Raw genomic sequence first — 25114 nt, 5'->3', positions numbered from 1 at the left:
TGAATTGAGCAGAAGGATTTCTTGTCTTATTTGCCCCACCGTAGAAAGAAGGCGGGGAGAAGGAAATGATACAGTACTGGAAAAGAGGATTGTGGGAACTATACCACGTGGGTTTCCTTGGGTGCTGTTTTAGTGTTCGTGTGCTCACACAGCTTTGGTAAGTGTTTATAAAAAACACATTACATTTTTAATTAACGGTTTCGAAAGTGTTACAAGACAGAGTTGTACCCCATTGGTGTTGCTATACGTAGTTGATTTTTTGTTTAGAAAGGAACTTTACATGTACAGTAGCTATCTCATAAACATTGAAGAATGTGTGGTTTGAAAGTTAATGACTTATTTTTATTAATTTAACGGCTAGTTAAGTTTCTGTCTTCCAAATGTAGGGCGACGTTAAATTATACAATAATAAATGCACAATCTTGCACGACATGACAACCCGTGACGATACAAAATGAGTCCACCGTGTCAGTAGAGAATTATGAATGTGATCCGTCAGGTCATCCTGATTAAGAAATACAAATAGTTTCGTGTATACTGCAGCATTTACCTGTATTTGGAATTCGTGCATACTGCAGCATTTACCTGTATTTTAAGTTGGTATTCAGACAGTATGTAAAAATGACAGCTTAACTAAACTAATGGTATCATGAAATATATACTGTCTTTTGGTTTAAACTAAAGTGCTTTACTATCTGTAGCCAGATATTTAAAAAGTCGTATGTCCTCAATAAATGTTGTTAATAGAGTAAAAATGAAATAAAAACGTACCAGTATTCAGTTTAAGTAGTGCAGAACGATTTCCATGCTGAGTTGTGCTGTGTTAAGTATTACTGAATTGAAATGCTGGTTATTCCTCTGACTTCGTTTGAACTCTTTCGTTGAGTGGGATTTTTGCACTGCCTCCAAGTGCTTAAATATTGGGGTGGTTCATTTTAAAAACTTGTATAACGTTTTTGTTAACAGACAGTGTAAGTGTCTGTTATTCAAACTTTTCATTTTTGTCTAGGACTCAACCTGTTGGGGCGTGTAAAAGGTTAAATAGAATACCCGGGGGTCACTACAAGGAAGTAGTTCTTCTTGACCCCAAATTGAATAAATAATCAATACTTACAGAATGTTGTTTTTTTTTTTTTTTTTTTTTTTTTCTAATTTCAGATTTATTTCTTTTTTTGTTGGTGTTTGGAATAGAACACGAAAATGGCATCCAAACCGAAACAAGATGGTGATGATCGGTTTAACCGTGTAATGAAGGACCCAAGGTTTTGGGAGATGCCAGAAAGGCAGCGCAAAATTAAGATTGATAAGAGGTTTCAAGCAATGTTTCACGACAAACAATTTAAGCTCAAGTACACGGTGGACAAAAGAGGCAGACCAATCAACCACAGCTCCACGGATGACCTCAAACGGTTTTATGACCTGTCAGACTCTGAAGAGTCAGACCATGAAGACAAAAAGCTTAGTAATAAAAAAAAGAAAAAGAAGGTGAAGTCTAAGGCGAAAGTGGAAACTGAAGATGTGCGACATTTGATAGAACAAAACACAGAGAAGCCCAAAACTAAAGGGAAAAGTAAGAGCAAAAAAGAAAAGGAAGCCACTTGTGGAACAGTAAAATGCAAACAGTTAGAAAGTGAATCCCCCAATCTAGAGGTTTCCATTGACAAGTTGAACAAGAAAAGTAAAGCCAAAAATGTTTTACAGTCAACTGAAACAGAGGGTCGCAGTAATGTTGAACCCGTACAAGAGGGGCAGAAAATTATTTTGGCTGAATTGAAAAAGCAAAAAACTCCAGAAAACAAGAAGCTGACCAAACTTAAAATGAAAGATGATCTTTCTGATGAAGGTGTGGCTGGATCAGGTTTGTAAACATTATTTTCTTTTCAGAATAGGTGAAACCAGAATTCAATGAGTTGACAGGTGCCACCAATCAGAAAATGTGTTGACATAAAGGGTGAGGTAGTTTTAAAGTGGGGTTTCTGATAAAATATGGTGGATTGTGCTGGCAGCGGTTTATAGGAGAGGTGTCTTATAGATGAACACCAAAACTGAACTGATTTTAAATGGCCAATTAGAATGGCAAAATACCTCGCTGTTTTTGAAGACTACTGTGTAGCTCTTGAATGCAGTTGTTCAATTTATTTTAGAGAATGAGAGTTATGGCAGCATTGATGAGGAAAGTGAGTCTGCAGCAGAGTTGTCAGAAGATGATGAGGATGAGTGGGGACAAGAGGAAGAGGAGGCTGAATCGGACGAGGACGATTCTGATGAGGGAAGTGATTCTGAAGAGGAGAGTGACAGTGGCCCTGACCTGGCTAGAGGTAAAGGGAACATTGAGACCAGCTCTGAAGAAGACGAAGAGGACGACTTGACTGATCTGCTCCGGAAGGAGGAGGATGTGGAGCATGACTGGGGAGAGCTGTGGAAGGATGCCCCCAGAGGTGACACGGTAAGTGGTTTGTTTACCTGTTCTACTGATAAAAGCTCAATAGGAATCTTCTATTTAGAAAATGATACAGAAAAAAAAGACACCACCTTTGATCATCTCCAAAATCTAATCGATTGCGTTTTTATATCGCTTAATATAATTTAAAGAAGTTCATCAAAGAAACTGTGGTATCAAGAAAATCCTAAGAGAAATGGTTTAGAGACTGTTATATTGAACGGTTGTTATATCTTCCAATTCAATATAACAGTTTTTTTTGTTCACATATTTTTTGTCCCCTCGTATTTCTCCTAACAGGTTACACGAAGATTAGCAGTTTGTAACATGGACTGGGACAGACTGAAGGCAAAAGACTTGCTGGCTTTATTGAATTCTTTTAAACCCAAAGGAGGGGTTGTGCTTTCTGTCAAGGTAAAGAATGGCCTCTTTGGATGGTATGGTGATTCTAAAATCTTGTCAGCCTACTGTGAGCCCTCTTTCTGTCAGATAAATGCTTTTCTTGCACATTACGACTAAAACTGATTTATGGTAATGTAGCTTTTATATATTGCAGAATATATGTTAGGGATGCCTGGGTTAAGAGCTGCTAGCTGAATGCTAATGAACTTAGTTAATGCTGTATTGCTGCATCTAATTGTGGGGTCTACCTTGACATTGCTGAAAAGATGTGATGTTTTGGTCAATAGGAATCGTAAAAAGCCAGGTTCCGTTTCCCCTGAAGTAGTGCAGGACAAATCCCACTCATTCATCTTTCACTCCAACATTTTTAGTGGCTTTAGTGAGGAGGCGTCATTGGGCACTGTGTAATGAGAATCGCAACAGTTAAACTTGACATGTCAGGCTCGATGGTTATCAGAATTATTTTGACTTAAGTCAGAAGCAAATGTAGTAAATTGATAAAAGCACGGTCTGTTATATTTTATAGTTGATCAGATTCTTCCAGAGACTGCTGTTTTACACTTTTGATATATATTTTGTTCTTTTGTTTGTTTTATTTGTTTATAAAAATATAGGCTATATATTGCATTGCACTCTTCCACATTGGGTATAATTTAACTATTAAGTATTTCCCTATAATGTTTTTTTTCTTCCTTCGACAAAGGTCCCTAAATATATTCAAATTCAGAAAATGTTTCACAAGTTTCTCACCAAATATATTGGGCACCTGATTCGAAGTCCTGCTGTAAATTACATGGGATTTCAGATGTAACATGGACAGCACTGTGTCACAAATCAGCCCAAAAGACTGACTTTTACTAAGACATTTTTGTCAAGCGTCTTTTGAAAAACAGTTTAATCGTTTGTGCCTTTTAATAGAATTTTTGTAATCTGTGCACGAAACATGAGTAAAGGGGGGGAAGGGGAGCGCATTTATTTCTGTGACTGTGTCTGTGCCCTTGGGATCCTGTGTGCTTAGACCTTCAAGAGTTCTTAATCCAGCTCTGGGTTAGGCATGTTCTGAGGATTTATTATTTTATGGAAAAATGCTTTACGTATTTATATGATATATTGCATCTCCTTTAGATACATGCTTCGAAGTTCGGAGAGGAAAGAATGCAGGCTGAACAGCTTCAGGGACCCTTAGAGCTGGTGGCCCTTCCCGAAGACCCTGAAAAAGACACAGAACAGGAGAGGTAATGGTATATATATATATATATATATATATATATATATATATATATATATATATATATATATATATATATATATATATAGATATATAGATATATAGATATATATATATATATATATATATATATATATATATATATATATATATATACACACACACACTCACTCACTATGTCAGACTGATACCGAAGTAAAATGTGCCATACACAGCTGTTTGTAAAGATAAAGAGTGGTTCTTAAAACAAATCTGCATACCTCCAATTAATGTAAAAATCAAGCAAAGAATAAAAGCTGATAATGCGAAGAAATTGGATTTTAGCCTTGGTTAACTATCTTTTTTTCTGAACATTTTATTAGAACCAATGTCTGCACATGGTGGCAGTGTAGTACTGATAGTCAGAAAAGAGACAATTCGGCAACTTTTTCTACTGACCATTGTCTGAAGGCTTTTGAATAATGGGAAATAGGCTAATCAGTTAAACTCAAAAACAATAAATAATCTCCTTTGGACCTTGGAAAGAAATGGTATAAAATCCTAGTTTTTTTTTTTTTTTTAATTTGTTGTCTTTTATCTGCCGTCAATCAGCTGGACAGACACTTTTAAACTGGGGTTTAACTTCTGTTGAGCTTCATACAAGTGAAGCATAATTGCAAAACTCTTGTTTCCACGGGGGGGCAGTATTATACCAGGAATTAGAAACATGCCAAGATGTTGACATTTTGAATTTTTAACTCTTCTTCTTTTATTGCAGGATCTATAGAGAAAAAATGCGGGAATACCAGTTGAAGCGTATGAAGTACTTTTATGCTGTGGTGGACTGTGACTCTCCAGAAACTGCCAGCAAAATCTACGAAGAATGTGACGGCTTTGAATATGAAAGCAGCTGCTCCTTCGTAGACCTCAGGTACAGGAAAACGTTCCCCAGTTTCAGCAGGCTTTTATACACGTAGCTGGTCATCAATCCTCGGCTGTTTAATTGATCTAAATACTGGCACTGTTTAAATCATTAGTAAAGACCCAAGATTATGAAATTTAGACATCCAACAGTGCACATTAGTCTTGTTGGTATATTTCAGTCTGTATAACCATGCAAAAGGCTGTTTTAAATCAATTAAATATACCTCATGATCTTTTGGCTTAATCCATGTAGATTTTCCATGTTTCTCATAGTTCCTTTATATCATTAATACAACTTCCTTGTTTCATTTGCTTAAGTTACTGTAAAAAAAACAAACACAAAAACAGATTTACTTATTTTTCTAAATTTGTTTTAAAAAAAATATACTAAGCAGTCAATGGTGCACCAAAAGACAGCATCTTTAAGCAGTGACAATGGTATACATGTCAGCGGTCAAACGATTTGAATGGTTTTGCAGCACTGGTGCAGGAAGATGGTACACAGATGCATTATGCTGTGGTTTGTTGAGACGTCTCTGTTAAGATCTTTATAGAGATAACCTCTGAACTTGTAGTGGAACACAATGCCAGGCTTTAAGCCAAGGGGACACTAGTCTACATGCTGCCAGAATGAAAGCTGTTGCTTCTACATCGTTGCTTCAAATTTCAGGGGACACGATTCTACAGTATGGAGCAATTGTAGATAGAATGTTCATGGACAACACCGAAAGGACAAAACATAGATGATATATCCTATCAAAAAGTTTATTGGTGTTATTCAGTGTCCACAGAATTTACCAACATTTTGTTCAAAATAATAAAATAAACTTGATCATTAAATATGTATATATTGTATTAGTAATATTTACCATTCCCCTCATCATTTTTGTTCTGAATGTGTTATTTTTGTCTTGAATGTTTTGCTTGAATGTTTTTGTTCTTTATTTGTAAATAAAAATAATTGTAAATAGAGAGAAGTTGAAATATGATTATTGTTATAGTTTTTATATTATTTTGAACCGAATTCCTAATTGCCAGGTGAGGATATTTCTTTTCTTCTTCCACAAATCAGATATCGGTAACTGTGTAACAATACAGTCTGCTGAACTGCAGGGTTCAAACAGCTTTAAACAAAAAGTAGGAGTCGCTTTATCCGTTACTGTTAGCTGTATCAAGTGAAAGCCTTTATTTGAGACACTTTGAGACCACTTGAGACCACTGAAAACACAACTTGGGAACTTCAACATAACACACTCCTGCAGCTTAACATGAACGCTGCAATGCTTCAGCATCGGTACCAAACCGTTTTCCTTTTTTTTTTTTTTTTTTTTTGTAATTTCTAATATTAGACTATAATGTCAACGCATTATGCTTAAAACAGTTTTTTTTTTCCCCCAAGGAATATAATATTCTGAATTTTGTTGACTTTAATGGCTGACAAATTGGTCATTAACTACCAGGAACCTATTTTAAAATAAACAAATAAATACATTAAAATAAAAAAATTACAAATCACCCTAAAAAAAATTGACAAGGAGTGTCTCCCTCACAATATCTCACACCGGCTCCGCATTCATTTTCTCTGCCATTTTTCTTAGTTTTTTTTATTTGCCAGCGAAGAAGCATCACATGACTTTTTACATCACTTTCATTGGCTGATTTATTCTAGGACATAATGTTGCTTCTACAAAATCAACAGTCCTTGGATACAGTTGCTTGCAACAAAGTTGCCTGAAACTTGTAGCTTGCGCATCACTTTCTACAATAAAAGTATCCTTTTCTACATTTTTCAAGCAGCATGCAGACTAGTGTCCGCTCAGTTGTAGGTTTATAAATAGGTGAGAATCCTGTCTCAAGAAGTTGGCTACTAAGGACAGCGAGCTAACAATTCCTTTACTGTTCAACACAGTGCAATGATTGTTATTCTTTCTGTCTTTTTTCAGGTTTATTCCAGACGACGTTATGTTTGATGAGGAGCCAAAAGATGTTGCTGCAGATGTTGACTTGGCTTCGTATACCCCAAAATATTTTACCTCAACAGCAATGGCAACATCAAAGGTAGAGAGGAAAGAACACGTGCAAACTTTAAACAAAAGATATCCTATATATAACACTAGGAGTAGAACTGTACTCTTTGTACAGGTCTGCACACACTTTTGGCTGCTATCTGATTGCTCTGAAATATTTGGTAAAGAGGCTGAGCAGAGAGCAGGAACTAATGTACCTCTATATGTTCAAACAAGAACTATGGATTCAGTTAGGACTTTGAAAAAAATGTTGTAAAGATTGCATGTAAATTCCTTACATGTTTTATTACTTTGTGTACGGTCCATTAAAATAAATTAAGTTAGCATTAGGTAATGGGTTTTTACAAGTGCTGTAACTTTTCCCAACTTATTCAAGATTGCAGGTATCTAAACATTTCTAGAAAAAAAAAAAACTTCTCTTGGCAGGTCAGTCTTGCGTATTCCAATATATATTTTAGTGTATGACTTATTTCCATATAAGACACTGTAACTATTTAGTTACAATAAGGGTTGGGTTTTGTTAATGAAGATGTGAAGTTACAATTCAGTTGAGAATACTTACTATAGTATACAATTATTGTGTTTTTATGAAAGGTGGAACTGACGTGGGATGAGACAGATCACGAACGTGTCACCGCACTGAGCAGAAACTTTAAGAAGGATGAGATTCTCGACATGGATTTTCAAGCGTATCTGGCTTCGTCTAGTGAAGAGGAGGTGGAGGAGGAGAAGGAAGACATTGCGATTGAGTCGGAGCAAAGTGAGAAAGACCGTGAAGTTTTTTACTCCAAAAACGTCTTGGCACTAACTGTTTTTTTTTTTTTTTTTTTATATGAATGAGAACATTAGGAGGTAGGGCTGTTTGTTCTTAAACGTCTCGAGACCTGTTTCCTGCCTGTTGGCTGATGTACTGCACTTTATTTGCCCTTCAGCTGCCACTGTGGACGATACAGAACAAGGAAAGGCCAGCAGACCGAAGAAAGCCCACAAAGATGACGAAGAGCAGATAGCAAAGTACCGGGAGCTTCTGAAGAGCATCCAGGAGAAAGACAAAAAACATGAGGACAAGGATATGGAGATGGAAATCAAATGGGTGCCAGGTTGGTACATCTTCATCATTTATGCTGTATTTCTTAAAGAAATTCTACCCTTGTTGCATATGCATCTCCTTACAACAGGATAGTGTGGAGGCCATTATATTTTTCTTATTTTTACTATTTACTTGTGACCAGTTAGTGCATCATACATTATTGCAGTCATAGAATCCCCTGTACCATTATTTAGGTGGAACTTATCAGGCTGACATGAGGTGTTTAGCTGTCCCATTTTTTTGAAAAATATATACCAGTATGCCAATACATTTTCAAATGCTCAGTCTTATGTAGTTAGGAAGACAAATGGTATGGTTAATGCCTTCATCTGAGTCATTGCACTGATGTAGATATTAACATTAAGATTTATACTGTTTTACCTTTTGATTCAGTGATAACAAAATATCATATTAACCCAGTAAATTACAGTAATTCTTCCTGAGCATGTATTGTCAGCAAGTTCCTGCAGACTCTCTTAAAGGGTACTCCTCCTGGTAAGAGCAAGATTGCAGCCTACCATAAAAAGACAGGTACTCGGGCACTCTTTAAAAGTATGTTGTGTACATTTATTGTATTCCTGAAAATGTGCATTTGCACCAAATGCAATTTCCAGCTTGTTCAGACTGTTAATATTACGAAACTAGTAACAAATCGTGCAAAAGTTACATTAAAAAATGTATGACCAAGGTGTTTGTTACTGGACCGATGCTCCTTTCACAGTTTGTTTTGTAAATCTGGGCCTAGGTGTCTTTGCAACTAAAAACATTGAAAAGGGTGTTTCCGTCTACCGTAGTTTTATTTTTTTTTAGTAATACTGGAAATATTGAATGTTTTAAAGTTTGTTTGCAATAGTATCTATATTAGGGGTGGGTATTGGGACTGAGGATCTATATTGTGATACTGAAGACAATATTGTGATATATTGCGATACATATTGGAATTTAACGCCGAATGATGCTGATGTTGATTTTTTGCTACCAAAATAAATCTATATCAACTGGGCTTTTTGACACTTTAAATTCCATAAAAATATTACAATGTAAAATGACAAACTGTTATATGAAATGCCCAGTAACTCATTTCTGTCATATTTTCTTCTGTGTTAGCACAGCTTGCGAGATAATAGCTGACATTTTCCAGTAGATGTTTCCTTAAATTGGTTTAACCAAAAATACAGGTATTGTTGTTCAGATACCAGTTATTGTATTGCCTGATGAGTATCACAATATACCCATATAGCGGTATTATCGCACACCCCTAGTATCTCTCCTGCCTTCTGATCTGAGAGCACTACCTAGCCCCAGGGTAATTATACTTGTTAATTAGAAAGCAATTGTACTGTCAATATTTTGCTCATTAGTGAAGATTAAAGATAGTTCTAATTAATAGCTTATTCCGTTGATGTTTCTATCACAGAATGTTTAACCACTTGCTGCTCTTTTTATTATGGGTATGTTTTTTAATTGAAGGACTGATGAAATAAAAAAAAGCAGAGTTTATTTTAAGTAGATGCAATCCTAAGGCATTTTGGCATGCCAGTTATATGGAGATAACCGCAACCCTTCCTTGCAAATAAGCTGCATTCATTTCAAATTTTTTACCACTTGAAGTAATATCTTTCATGTCTATTTTCCCAATATTGGGTTGGGTTAAGTAGTGCTTCCTAGATAAGTATGGCTTCTCTTGTATTTGTTTACAAAACATAACAAACGATAGTGGCGAAACAGTTTATTATAGTTCAGGTACTGCTGTTGGTCAGTTTAGATTCTGCAGGATAATGATCTCACAGTTTTCCATCTTAAAAAGTTTATAGAACTGGGCACCATAGAAGTAAGGTAACAATGTTTACATACAGTTCCTCAGTTGTCCACTAGAGCACAGCACTGGACTAAATTTGAAATCTCTTCCTTTGCCTAAAAGAACACTAGCCCTGTATGATGTGTTGAAACGCCAGGATCATTTATTATTATTATTAATAATAATAAATAATAATAATATTATTATTATTATTATTATTAATTGGTCATTTAGCAGACACTTTTATCCAAAGCGCCTTACAGAGACTAGGGGGTGAACTATGCATCAACGGCTGCTGCCGAGTTACTTACAATAGGACCTCAATTTTATATCTCATCCAAATTAAGATTAAGTATATTGTTACAGGACACTCCCTGCCTCTAGCACTGTGATTCTTGCACTGAAAGGCACTCATTTCAGCAAAAAACAGAGACAGGATTGTGATTTACTAGAGGTTTATTAGGAATTTGTGAGGTTTTTAACCAAGTATTGGTTAGTTACTAAAAAAGTCACATGCAGTTTTTTTTTTCCTCGTGCCTTATTTTTTAAAAAATGTTTTACCAACTAAATAGAGTAATGCACTATTACTTTTTAAATTGTTTTCTTACAAGAAAAGTAGTTGATTTGTCTCATTCTTGCCGTATTCTTGGTAAGACAAGAGAGAAACTGACACATAAAAATGACAAATGCCATTATCCCAACATATCCCAATTATTAATTGTATAATTTATTCCAAGCTCTGTACCCATTTTAGGTATGATTTAATAATTTACTCAAATATGATCCTATGTTTCCCTTTATTTACTAAGCTAGTATAAAAGCCTAAATTGTATTAATAACTGTCCAATTGTAACATATAACAAAGAGTGGTGTGTCGGTAAAGGGCAATCCAAATCGGATCTTGCACAAGAATTATAACCAATCATTTGGTGACAGAGCAGACTGTGTAATTGGCTTATGACTCAACCAGGAAGTTCATCTAATTGTAGTTTACTACTAAAAATGAATAGTTTTTTTTTTTTTTTTTTATATATGTAGTAATCTGTGTGCAATCTTGATTGCAGCCTATTAAGTGTGGCTTGAAGATTATCCTGTATCCTCTGAAATAAATGACCAGCTGTACAGACGATGTAATCATTTGCGTACATCATTTAATCAATAATTACTGTAAAGTATTTATATAACGTACCTAACTTAGATTCCTGGGCTTGAATCTTCACTACCAGGTCATCAAGGAATGAAATTTCCAGATTCAAGTTACTTTAAAAAAAAAAAAAAAAAAAAAAAAAAAAAAAAAATCACATTCTAAATGCTTTATAGATGCATGGTGTCTCAATTGGCAGGTTTAAGAGTTTTGTTTGACAAAACCTCCTGACAAATAATGCACTGGGGCTTGAGTCGTCCTTGGATCGAGCAAATGTAAATGTCAGTGGTGGTCCACACAGCCGTTACCTCGTGTGACAAATTAATCTGTCCATTTCTAATGCAACTTATTGCACTCAGAGTTGCCAACTTCGCTTGGTGTACATATAAAAAACAGCGGAAGGTGGGTGGGAAGCAATTTGAAAAATTAAAAAATGATTGGAGCGTGTACAGGATGTTACATACCACTTCTGGTAGGCTGTGATGTTTAAATTAAACAGGATTGGTGGTGCACAGTTGATAGGATTTATAGCATTTTGGTGAAATATGACAGCGTCAAGAAGAGACTGTACATATTATTTCCAGAAGTGGTGTTTTCCTTTCGGCATATAGTGTTGTGAGATATTAAACCTGGCTGAGTCAACCCATATGAGAAGATGGAGCTGAAATTGATCATTCACATTACAGTGCCGTTCATAAGTCAAGTAACAAATATAGCCTCTCTTTGTTTCGCATTAACTTCTGTTACTATATGCAACTAACCATTCCAAAAATGTTAAATATTGCCAGGAATATTCCTATATACTAAAACTGGTTTTAATGGTTCTTTTTTTTTGTTTGTTTTAATTGAGTCATTCCAACTGAAAAGGCTGGGACAGCCAGATAACATTTTATACTATAACATTATACACTGGCACTAAAGCGGCCCCTAAAAATACGGCACATGTAGAGCCTGGTTTTCACCTGCAGTTCTGCAATCAAATTAGCACTTTGCCATTATTAATCCATTAATAATTGCTGCAATTGTTTGCAGTCCGCCTACCCTTACATCAGCTCTTTTGTGAGCTGGTATGTTTTGCTTCAAAATTATTTTGGGGTTCATTTTGTAACAACTACCTACCTATAATAGCCCTCTGTCTGTTTTGTGCATAATGAAAAATTCAGAATGGGGATTTTCACACTAGACCAGTTCATTATGACACAAGTTTGTGGCAAATAATATTTAGAGGATTGGCAGGCAACATGAACTTAATTTAAAAGTTTATCTGAAAGAACAATGGGTGGTTTGGTAGTATGGGGGTTGGGGTTGAGGGGGAGAGCTAAAACCTGTTCTAGAACACAGGTGGAAAAAAGGATCAAAAGAGCAACTTGGTTTAATAGTTAAGCACCCCATAGAGAGCGATAATGAGTTTGTCAAGCCTATGGACGGGACGGTATAAAATTCACAAAGTATGATAAGTTAAAAAAATGTTTTTAAAAAAATACAGTGGTAACCTTAATATCATAGTATACAGTACATCATGCAAGTCATAAAATATAGGCTGCAAAGAAGAAAGACTAATGTAAATCACTACTGTAATTCACAAAACTAAAACCAACTTTTTGGTTTCTGAATTATACAGATCTAACTCCTTCAGATATTCAAGTTTTATTATTAGTGTCATTTTCCCACAGCCATAGTGACAAAGCCTTGAGTCTCAGAGACCGTATGTGCAGTATTCTAAAACCTGTCATCCTAAATCTGTTGCTGACCATAAAATTGATCTCTGACCCAATATGGCTGCCATATTGAGGTCATGTGACATTTAAGTTAGTTGCATAGAGACAAAATGTTTTATTATCTTAATGTTTGATACACATCTGTATTAAACACAAAACACTGCTTATTTTTCCAGGTCTTAAAGAGACAGCTGAACAACTGGTTAAGAAGAAACTAGAAGGGAAGGATAATCTGACCCCTTGGGAAACCTTTTTAGAAAAGAAGAAGGAGAAGAAAAAGCTTAAAAAGAAAGCAGATGTGAAAAAGGTAACCTACAATAAACTTCAGTGTTTAAACTTTGATTCGGACAAGGGTAAAATAGTCTTGAGATTCCCCCCCAACCCCCCCCCCCCCCCCCCCCCCACAATAAACCTTGCAATGAATTGCAACTATTGGATGTCCTCCAAGCACGTCTGTTTACACAGAAACTGCATGCCATGCTAAAGGCATCCAGCTAAATCTAGACTGCGGGTGATGTTCATGGCCGCAATCTTCCAAACAACCTTGCACATACTTTCGTCTGGCAGTGTCAGCTAAAATAAACAGAATTACGAAGCATGTAGGATTTAAAGAAAAATAAACTTGTTGATCCACCAGAACCTTACCTTTTGATCACTTGGATTGGCTATAGTCAAAATGTTCTGGGAGCATTTTCTTTGCTTGGAAATAATTTGTTTTACAAACAAATCCTGGATCTAGATACACTTCAACACAGTTTCTACTTGTATGTGAATGGCTTAACACTTTAAAGTGACAGCTTATACTTGTAGGAATTAGCTATATTTGGATATACAGCTTGTAACAATCTTAATTGATGTCTATTTTTTAAAAATATAGCGTATCTACTGTTAATTAAAAACAGCTTCCAAATACACAAAACTACATCACAGTAGTGCTACAATTAGTTGTTGTTGTTGTACTCCTACAAATGGGTTGCTATTACATTTTTCAATCAATAATTAACAAAAAACATGTGGTTTAAGGTAGGGCTAAGGAAAGGTCACGTGTGTGTGACGAATCATTATCGTTTTGCTAATTTGCATATGTTTTGCATCATGTTTTGTATAATTTACAGCAGTGCTGACAGCGTACATGAAGATGTCAACACCCAGAGTGAAAGGGAAGCTTGCTTCCAAATGTTTTTTAAACCTCATTCCATTTAGAAAAACATCCTCGATCACACATGTGCCTGTAGTGAACGTCGAAGTGATCATAACGAGCGATCATATCCCCTGTATGCAAAAAAAGAGACACTGGGGGGAAAAAACACCACCAAGCTGGCAGTTCTCAGAAATCCTGCTGCGATGTCAACATGAAATGTGCTGCATATAAGTGTAAAAGGTGGTCAAAAATGATGGACTAACACTGCTTGTAAAACACAGAGTAACTATGAGGCACACAGATGTTTTTTAATTTCTTGTGGGAAATCGGTGTGCTGACTGACCCTTTTTCCAGAAAACATGCAATTTTTTTGTTTCAGAGAACATGTGTGTGTGTGTGTGTGTGTGTGTGTGTGTATATATATGCATGTATGTATATACATATATATAATTCTTTTTTTTTTTTTTAAAGCTAGAAAATTGAAAGGTCACCGTGTTAGTTTTTTGTCTTTATGCCGTACAAGCAGATGTGTTTATTATTATGAGGTACGTCTTACCAAAACAGAATTGAATGTACAGTCATGTTTTTCAGACCACAAACACTGGATAAGAAAACGAATTGTAATATGCAGTGGTTGTCTTAAAATGCATTACCCTGAATTTTGACCTTTTGACCTTTTTTTTTGGTTCCAAAAAGCTTATAAAATGACCCACTCTTAATGAATTGTTGTTAATTTACTTTAGACATTTGAAATGATTGGTGAGAAAATGGAAAAATATATCTTAAATCTAATAGTCACAGTAAAGGTACAAAAGTTGATGTGTGCTCTTTCTGTGTCTTATTACAAACAAAAAAAATCTTAGCCCGATTTTGAGTTTGATAATGTGGGTTTATTTTTCTAGGTCAGAGCTGAAGATCTCAGTGATGACGAACTTCCTCCTGATGTTGATCTAGATGACCCTTACTTTGCTGAAGAATTTGGAAAAGCTGGTAAGCAGTGTCAATCACTGTCAGAAATATACAAAGCCTTGTAAGTCATAATCCAAACAATATTGAATCAGAAGACCATTCAGATCTTTATTTTAGGCTCAGACTTCACTTAAAGCTGCAGTGTCCCTTGGCCTTAAATAAGAGTTGATATCGGTTTAATTTATCCATCCACAGTTTAACCTTCTGAACATCCTACTTTTTCAGAAAGACCGTTTACAAACGTTGCTGTTTGTTCGAGCTATTGGGCCACAAGACTCCTCCCTTGTAATTTGCTATCATTTACTGGATTTGGAATTTGATATTTTAGTCATGTTTTGAAGGTCGAGGTTATCTGCTGTAATGCGTTTGTTGTTTTCTTGGTGTTTAGGAATTGGACAAAAAAAGAAATCAAAGAAAAATAAAAAATCCAAAGAGGATCAGAGAACTCCAGAGGAAGAAGCTGAAGTAGAAAAGCAAAAGGTGCATTTTAACTGTTATTAAATGATTTTATATACACCGGGTAAGTTTATATATGTATTATCAAAGTGATTGCAGATGATATAAAAGAGAAAGAAATAACAACATGGTTGGTATACATCAGAGGTTAAGCAAAAGTCAATTCGTACATAATCCACAGGTGTGTGGCAGTCTGAACTTAATCCAAGGTTCAGTAGCTGATTTAAGCAGGACATGAACTGTCAGTACATAGGTTGCTGTGGTAAAGCAGTATTCCACATTGGAGAGAAAAACATGCATAAAACAAAATCCTTTTGTCAAGCTTTTTTTTTTTTTAAATAAATTTAGTCGTTGCCAGTTTTTCACCACGGTTTTCTTTGCAATTTAGTATGCCCAATTAGTACGTGTGTCCTTGGCTCACCGCTCGCAATCCCCCAGCTGACTTGGGGAAACGGCGTCTGGAGCATGCATCTTCCAAAATGTGCTCCTGCCAATCCATCATTTCTCACTGGATCCACAGCGATGCCACCAGGCCTATAGTGCCGGAGGACAACACAGACCTGGCAGCTCCACTGCAGAACCACAGGCGCCCTGTTGGCCACAGGGGTCGCTGATGCGCAGTGTGCCGTGGATTCCCCTGCTGACCTAAGCCCTCCCTACCCAGGAAGCGCTTGGCCAATAGTGCGCCGCCCACTAGGAGCGCCCAGTCATGGTCAGCTGTGGGTGACATAGCCTGGATTTGAACTTGCGATCTCCAGGCTATAAGGCACATCCTGCACTCCACGCGGAGAGCCTTTACTGGATGCGCCACTCGGGAGCCCCCTTTGTCAAGCTTTTGTGCAGAATGAGAATTTTTGTGCTATTGTCATGAAACGATTGTGTGGGGGTGGGGGGGGATGCTTTACTGTGTAGCATAGCTGATCCTCACTATGCTTGTGCACTGTACTATATACTTGTATGCTAAAATGTTAAAAATTCTTATTTATACCTTTTATTTCCAGGCGGAAATGTCTTTACTGATGATGGATGATGAGGATGACAATAAAAAGCATTTTAACTACGACAAGATTGTAGAACAGCAAAACCTGAGCAAAAAGAAAAAGAAGAAGCTCTTGAAGCAAGAGGAGCTGCTGGAAGAGGACGAGTTCCAGGTATGGATGATGGGTTTGGTTTGGTGTGTGTGTGTTGCCCAAATGTCGAATGTTTTTTATAAGGTACCCTCAGAACTGTGCTATTTGCTGGTTCCTGTTCCTCATTCATTAGTTTAGTGTCATTCTCAAATTGACTTGGTTACTCCCCTATTTTCATTCTAACTTGTTTTGTAAGGGTCTCGATCGGACTTAATTTTGGAAGTCAATGACAAATTTATACACATCACTCCGTGCAGTGTTTTTTTAAAAAAAAAAGAACTACAGTACTTCTTAAACTGTAATGTTGTGATGACCCACTGACAGGCATAACACATGTTGTTGTTTTTTGCTATGATGTGCATAGCACGTTGTTTTTTAGTAAGTGCAAATAACATCTATAAGAAAAATGTATTCATATGAGTTGTGTATGTATGTATGTATGTATGTATGTATGTGAGTGAATGAATGAATGAGTGGTTGGAAATTCTGGCCTGTGATTGGTTAAAACCTGACATCCTTACACCACCGGGCAAGAGTCTCCGTCTGTCATGTGATTTGTTTCACATCCCTGTCAGTTCCGCCCCTTTTCAAAAAAACGTCTGTGTGACAGGACGTGAGTGGTGTGGGGAATAAAGTGACCGTCCAGACAAAACTCCCAGTGGAAAAACGTCTATTTATTAAATGTAAATTAAATAATAAACAGTCGCCCCTATACCAGCAGTGGTATAGGGGAAGCCAATATGGCAGGTTTGCAGTCCCAAACATATACGACACTCCAAAACCACAGTCCTCCGTGCACGAAACTGTGCTCTGTAGTTCCCGAGGAAAGTGGTGTCTGTGTCTGTGCTGTGCTTGTGTAGTGAAGGTAAAAAGGTAAGTGCTCAGGGTTTTCCATGCTGGCTCTGTTGCTGCAGCTCCTGGGTCTCTCACTCCTCTGTCACACAAAAACAATAACAGTCACAGCGCTCCGGTATGTTAGTATCGTCACCGTAAGGGACCGCTAGTCGAGGGGCAAAACCTATAACCAACCTTACACATCGCCTTTTCTGGTCGTGAGGGAGATTTACAGCTCAGATACCTTAGCTGTTTGTCTGTCGTCTCCGTTCCTCACAACCAGAGAAAATGGCAGAACACCGATTCTGTAACTTAACAGAAAATGAATTGCAAAATATACTACAAAAGAAAATGCTCCAAACACTAAAATGGTGATTAAAACGTCACACTTTTCAGACTTTGAAATTTAAACAAATTCAAGTCATCAAACAAATATAACAGGTGGGATATAAACTGGATTATGCAGCAGTCAGCAAACCAGACGGAGAGCTCTTTGTCAAAAAAACTTTAACTATGCGGTGTAAACTTCAAAAACATGTTCTGTTTATTTATGCTATGCTGTATGAGCTCTATTTAAAGAAAATATGTCAATCCACTTACTACCCAACCTTGCCTCCAGGGTGCAGTAGCCTTATTTATGTATTTTTTCCCAACATACTCCTCTTAGGTAATGAGAATACCACACAGAATATGTTTATAAAATCTATATCCATGGATTCCAACCCTACTAGTATAGTAAAGTGCATAGTTGCTGTCCTCAATGTATAATGTAATGTGTGTCAAAAGTTCAGACCATTTAGGTATTTGAGCCAAATTAATTAAGTGCATTCTGGCTTTTGTAGTTTATCATATAGAATAGCTGCAAGTTCATAATGATAGTCCCTAACCAACATGGGTGGTGCATCATTTGGCTTTAAACGGTAAACTTATTCAGATGTGATATGAGAGAGTCATTCGGTGATGCCATCATGGGGTGAAAGAACCCGCTCAGACAGTTGTTTGGTTTCATTTTCACACGTTCTTTTTAAGTTATAATTAATAACTGTTTTTCCTCAATGGAGGGAATTGGGGAACTTTTTCATATGAAAAAGGCACACTGCATTTTAATGTCATAAAACTTCCCTAAATTGTCTGCATTTTTCTCCAATGCAGTTGATTCAGTGCATTCTATTAAAACACATGATAGCTGTTACGAGAAACAAAACATTTCAGATTTAGAATTTATTTATGCTAAATAGCCAGTTTACACTGATGTACTAAACATTCAGTATCCCATGTAGTTCTACATGTTTAGTTTATTTAATGTCAAGATGAAATGTCCACTTTCTCTAAATCAGTAATTGTAGATTTTAAGTCTTTTTTCTGATAAGTGCTGCCAGATGTTTAGCATTAGATGTTATCGGACTCAGTGAAGTGAAATGGAAAGTGGGTAATGGGGTAAAACTGGCTAATAAAACATGTTCTGTACTTAAAGATAAAGAAGCATTTTTTCACTGAAGAAAAGGTTAAAATATGTTCAACTTGCACATTTGTTTGATATTTTATCAATATTGACTAGAATGGCATTACAATTTGTTTATTCACCTTGGTTCCCATGATATGCAGATTCAAAATATGTGCTTCAAAATCCTTTAGAAGTGAAAAGGGGTATAATTAAAGATAACACCAGTTTTTCTCGCATGTCCTTGTGTGCAGGTGGATGTTTCTGACCCCCGATTCCAAGCCATGTACACCTCCCACCTGTTTAACCTGGACCCCTCGGAACCTGGGTTCAAGAAGACCAAGGCCACACAGAGGATTGTGGAAGAGAAGATGCGGCGGAGGGAGGAGCAGCAGCAGCAAAGCCGTAACGATGCTATTCAGAAAAAGGAGAGGCAGCTGGGAGAGGAGAAGGAGCCAGCCAAGAAAACACTGGACCCAGGGCTCTCCATGCTGATCAAATCTATTAAGAGCAAAACACAGCAGTTCCAGGCGCGGAAAAAGCTAAAAACAAAATGAGTAGCAGGACTAAAAATTCAGCAATGTGGCATTCAGTGACATAGCACAAGCGCTGCAGTACCTGTCTGTTCTATGTGAATGGAGTCTACATTAATTGTAATATCATTTATATATTGCATATAGCACCACCTGTTTTTTTTTTTTTTTTTTATTTGTTTAAGGGAATTTCTTTGTTTCTCTTAACAGCAACTTCAAATCCAAATGTATTCACACTGATACCTGGGTAAATCAGGAAATAAACATCTCAACAATATGAATACTCTGAAAATACAATGATTTATATAATAATATAATAATAATAATAATAATAATAATAATAATAATAATAATAATAATAATAATAAAAAATTACATTAAATTACCAAATATGAAATCGACTTGAATTTATAACATTTTAATGACAATATATATTTACCAACATGTAAATAGTACTTCCTAAGAATACATAGTATAAATATTCCTTTTTTTCACAATGCGCTTTACCTATATGATGACGTTGGTGTGTTTTTGTAACATAACAACCTAGTTCTTAAGGTATTAGCAAGCAAGTTTCAAAGAGGAAGTCTGCTTTTGTTACAGCAGCTAAAACTACTGAAAAAAACCTGTATTAGAAAACAGAAATAAAGTTATTTTTATTTATTTTTTGCTTTTAAATTAAAAGCGATTGTGGGGCACTGCAACTTTTGAACTTGGAGGAGGAAACATTTTAATACTGATTAACCTAATGGACTGAAACAATCTATTTGGTCAAACAGTGCTTATCAATTACCAGCAATTGCACAGCTGTTTTTCAAAGCAGTCAAAGTACTGTTGTTCTGAGTGGAACAATCACATAAACTTGGCGAACATTATATTTATCAGACTGTCAACATTGGTCCTCACCCCACGTGTGGTACAAATTTCATTTCACGAGAATGTTTCTTGGGTTTTAGGAACTTGAGCTTTGAAAACATTTGCGTTCTCCTGTTTTTAAATAATTATTTTGAGGAAATGAATGTTTTACCTTTAAGTGAGTAGTAAGCTCCATTCTCTGGAGGGTCAGATAGTGAAAGTAGTGCCAGCTGCGTTGTGCTATCTGCAGCAGAACATGTAAATAAACACTGTGATTACTACATTAATTATAAAAATAAATTCCCTCCAAATCGCTTGTTGCCAAAGTGTAAGATATTCAAGCAATTCATTTTATTGGAAGTGTGAAATTGTTAACATGCCAATGAAGGAAACTTGTATGAATTTGCAAATCTACCACCACTACTTCAGTTGCTAATATCTCAAAAAACAAGATCTGGATGTATGAGGACTGACATAAGTTTGTTTTTTTTTTAATCTTCAAATTCAGTACAGGCACAACCAGTAAGGTTTTAAAGCATTAACAGTTCAAATAAGTATGTTCCCTGCCACAGCTGTGAATTCTATATTAGACCTACAGTAACTGTATGATGAAAAATGGACATCTATCAAAAGTATGTACAGAGTAGCATGGGATAAGCAATTTAAATGTTTAATCACAATTTGATAAGTAATTATCCAGATAAGTACAAGTAAGTGTGACAAACAGACGGACATCCCCATATAGCCCTAGAATCTGATAGTCCCAATAACTTATGCTAAATAATGTTAATACTAAATTCCATGACAATTGGGTAACCGGCGCTCTATATATCTGCAAACATTTTTATCTGACTGATTTGTGGACAGACTGACACCCCTCTGTATCTCCAGAACCTTGTATTCTCAATAACATGCTGAATAATGTTAATACCAAGGGTCATGACAATTGGATAGGAGGTTCTTCAGATATATGGAAAATGTGAAGTGTGACCTATCTATGGATGCATTCACACTGTCCCCTTCTTGGTGGATTTCATCCTCAGTGGGACAGAATAAAGCCTTTATTAACTACTTTGCTGGGTATACTTACATCATTCAAAAGCACAGTATAATACTTTTAACTGCCATTGTTTGTGATGCACAGCTGTTGTAATTGGGAGCTGTTGGAGCTCTGATATGACATCACAGAATGGGACTAATATCAAAGGCAATACCAGGCAACAATCAAGATGTTAGAAGGACCCACCAACCAGTGCTGTACTTCAAACCATTTGGTCTTGAAAAGTAATATGTGGAACTTTTCTGAAGTGTTACAGATTTCGTAAGTTGTCAGGAATTGTGTCATATCGCAAATGCATAGTCCTGTATTGTTAAAATTAATTAAATTATTTCTCTTTGGAATTCAGTTTTCTCAGAAACTAACATGGTTTGGTGGTAAAACTTGTGAAGTGTAAATCTCCATCAATTACACAGATGTTGGATGTAAACTCAAGCTTTTGCATTTCTTTCATTTTAACCATTGTTCAGCAAGCATTTTGCCTGAGTGCATCTCACTCGCTGGCAATGATATTTAGGTCTTCATCTGTTTAAGGTTTGGCAAAATAATCAATAATTTTCTGTTGCTGGTTTATATTCCTTTGTTTTTTGCATTTTTATTTTGCTACTGCCACTTTCATGTTATATATTTTAAACATAGTCCTCGCTAATATCTTCACTTAAACTGACAATTTTGTCTGTAGTGGGATTTCACACTCAAAAAGAAGAACTTGTGACAACATTTCCACAGTGTGAGAGACAAACATTGTAACTGTTTGAAACAAAACAGCAGAAAACAAATCCATTACCAAATTAACAATCAATTGAATCTCATTATTGATAAAGTATCAATTAAAAATGTTTTAATGGTATAAATAACTCAAACGTGTTGAATCGGTAAGAAAATAACCCACAACTGAATTTTGTTTACAGTCAACACTTACTGTTGTTTATCCCTTATGGAATCATTTTAAAAGGTGTAAAACAGCAAAGACTACAGAGGAAAACAATGTAACTGCTCCTGCCATTAACTAAGTCCCATGCTTTAGAAAAAAAAAATGTTAACAAGTATGCTGAACATAAAATGATTATGTGGTACCATTTGGGACTTCATGGAGTTAAAATGGCTCAGGGAAGAATATTTCACAGATGCCACAGAAAGAAAACGTAATTAACTTGCACTTAATAGGAGTTAAACTGTTAAACAGTTGAAGCAAACATTTTTGGTATTTGAGTAAGCATTCTGTGAATCTGCTGCAATTGAAGTTCAAAGGCCACAGCATGGATGGGGAAGCAGTGGAATCCCCAGTTGAAAACCATTTAGGAATTTACTTAAATTCCACTTAATTCCTGATAAGTAAAGAGATTCCAGCAGACATTCACTCAAGACACGGCTTTCAGAAAATTGTCCTGGGAAACACAAACACAAAAAGGAATGAGTAAAGTTAATAGGCTCAGCACTTTTGTGCTGATTATTTCGAACAAGACCATGTTAAATACACCTGTATAACCCTTAGTACTGCAAAGGTCTTGTGTTTTTCAAGCATTTAGTGGTCAATAGCTACAATAGCATTGGAGCTGAATAACTCCGATTTTGGCATCACAAATTACTTCCAGATTTCCACAGAGACTAGCCTATTGTTTTGAGAAAACTGGCAACTGAAATCATTTTAAGCAAACCAGAAATATACTTTTAAGCTTGCATGAACTGATGGGTGCGCTTCATTTAAGTGGTCTTGACAGATGTATTGTTTTCATTTAATTGTTTTCATCTTTCCAAGATTGCAGACATTTGAAACTGCCAAGATTGAGTGTATGCATAAACCTTTTTAACAATTTTGAAATATACATTCCCTGGCATGCCAAACACACAAAAAACAGTGCTGTTTTGTGCTGTTAGGTAAAGCATTTGTTTCCCCCTTTTACCCCTTGTTGTCTAAATACATAACTCCGTCATGTATCCGCTGTCACGTAACTGCCCTACCCATTTATCCTCCATGACCAAGCTCTTCAGCAAAGTCAGCAACATGTACAGCGCTAATGCAAACAGGAAAGTCAACACGAGTTGTGCTTACAATTGAAAAAAAGTTGCAAAAGGGAGTTACCAGAGGTAAAATAGCAGAGTTTAGAAATGGAAAGAGCACTGTGATCCAAAGCTGATCAGACTCAACTTTTGATAGCAATGGCAGCAAAAAAGCGAACCTTCAAAGAAACCCCCATTCAAGACTTTTTTTTTTTTCTAAGTACTGCATATTTAATATCTGTTGTAACTTCAGTTTTCTTTTTCTGTTTTTTTTTTTTTTTTTTTTTTTTTTTTTTTTTTAATATTGTTTGAGCAAATGTAACAAATGGACACAATCCTAAACCTACCCATCTTTATGTCTTCCTAAACAAGGGAACTCACTATTAAAAGCTGAATCTCAAAATAATAATTGTGTGAATATAGTAATTGTTACAGCTGTACAATGGTTCATTTATCTGACTTTTTACATATCAGCGCTTATACTCTGGTCCCACCGCAGTCAGATATGCAACAGATTACTGTATCTTAATATTCCTGAATAGTTCATTGACTTTTCTTCAAAAAATGAAACAAATTTTTCTATAAAGCCATCTGACAAGTGCTGTGGTACTCAGAAAGGTATCCATTTAATAACAATCAATCATCAAATTTATGTGTGTATGTCTGCAAAGATATACATCTGTGGTTATAAATCCAAAAAGCATATTTTATCTTATAAATAAAAACACTGAAGTACAGTTTTGCATGTTTACCTTTTCTTGTGGTTCCTATATATAACTCTACATTTTAGTTGCCCTTTATAGAGCTTGCTTAATTCGACCAGTGCGTGGTGTAGCGGTGATGGCTTATCCTGGGCGTAGTTACCCCTGCTGTCTCTGTGATCCCTCCCCCCGCCCGGCCTTATTTATCTCCCCCGTTACCCTTGCTCATACTAATATAGACAATTTGGCAGATAGAGCCTACATTCCACATGTCTGTGGCAAGCAACTAGAACTGGAAAAGGGTGCCTGCTAATGCTAAAAATAATAATAATAATAATAATAATAAGAAGAAGAAGAAGAAGAAGAAGAAGAAGAATATTAACTGAAGAGCAGTATTTGAACTCCTCGTCAGCACACACAGACTTATCAAAAAGTACAGTATTTAAGAAATTGCTCTAAGAACCACTCAGAATGATTGCAAGGCAAGGGAGATTTAAGAGAAACTAAGAAAACAGATTTGAAGCTAACCATTCTTCAGTCAAGACTGAATGCTTTTATTTGGTGCTCACTGTAATCATAAGGTACCAGTATTCAGTGTGTTTAGTTCTTTCGAAAGTACAGACAGCCAGAGAGCACTGGAAACATACAAAGGTCATCAAATAAACCATCTTGATTTTGTCTTTCCATCACTGAGCTGAAGAGCTATGACTAGATTGAAGCTTGATTTTAAACAGCTCTCGTGTTTTCCTCTGAATCTGGCTTTTAATCTCTTTCTTATACAAAGGCATCAGAAAGAATCATATTGGTATTGATTAGTAAAACTAGGAGTGTCAGAATGTTTGACATTCTAAAGATCAATGATTACAGGTTGCAAGCACACATTTTTTTTATTTCAGAAAGATCAGACAAAAAAACAGAAACCCTTTCTTGCATGCTTTTTATTATTCCTGTCTTACATAATTTAATTCACTGGCTCTAAATAATTTAAAATATTGCAATCTTCCATTTCTTTGATACTTTCTCTGCTGTATCCAGATGGGTTGCAGTGACATTAAATGCTTTCATGATCCTAGTTGCACACAACAAAACAGCTGTGGGTTTGCTTTGAACATGATAGCTTTGTTTTTGTCAGGGAGACTGGAGGTTTGAAGTCTTTTTAAGCCTAAGAAACCTCACCTTATCTGTGAAGACCAAGCCAGACGACCATGTCATTTTGGAAAAATTCTGTGGGGCTGGGGGGGGGGGG

General features: G+C 36.1%; 1 protein-coding gene across 1 annotated transcript; it reads left to right on the top strand.

The window, feature by feature from the left end:
• The first annotated feature begins 93 nt into the window (after window positions 1–93).
• On the top strand, window positions 94–19536 carry esf1 (ESF1, nucleolar pre-rRNA processing protein, homolog (S. cerevisiae)). The gene is made up of 14 exons (XM_041250873.1): window positions 94–157; window positions 1159–1858; window positions 2145–2446; window positions 2741–2854; window positions 3968–4077; window positions 4828–4980; window positions 6917–7031; window positions 7595–7760; window positions 7933–8100; window positions 12927–13057; window positions 14794–14881; window positions 15249–15340; window positions 16318–16467; window positions 18976–19536. The coding sequence occupies exons 2-14, from the start codon at window positions 1201–1203 to the stop codon at window positions 19276–19278; spliced, it is 2550 nt and encodes an 849-aa protein (XP_041106807.1). The 5' UTR covers window positions 94–157; window positions 1159–1200; the 3' UTR covers window positions 19279–19536.
• The last annotated feature ends 5578 nt before the right edge of the window (window positions 19537–25114 follow it).

This window comes from Polyodon spathula, chromosome 5 (assembly GCF_017654505.1).
Source record: "Polyodon spathula isolate WHYD16114869_AA chromosome 5, ASM1765450v1, whole genome shotgun sequence".
NCBI classification, from domain to species: Eukaryota; Metazoa; Chordata; class Actinopteri; order Acipenseriformes; family Polyodontidae; genus Polyodon; species Polyodon spathula.
This window is presented reverse-complemented; position numbering and strand designations above follow the sequence as displayed.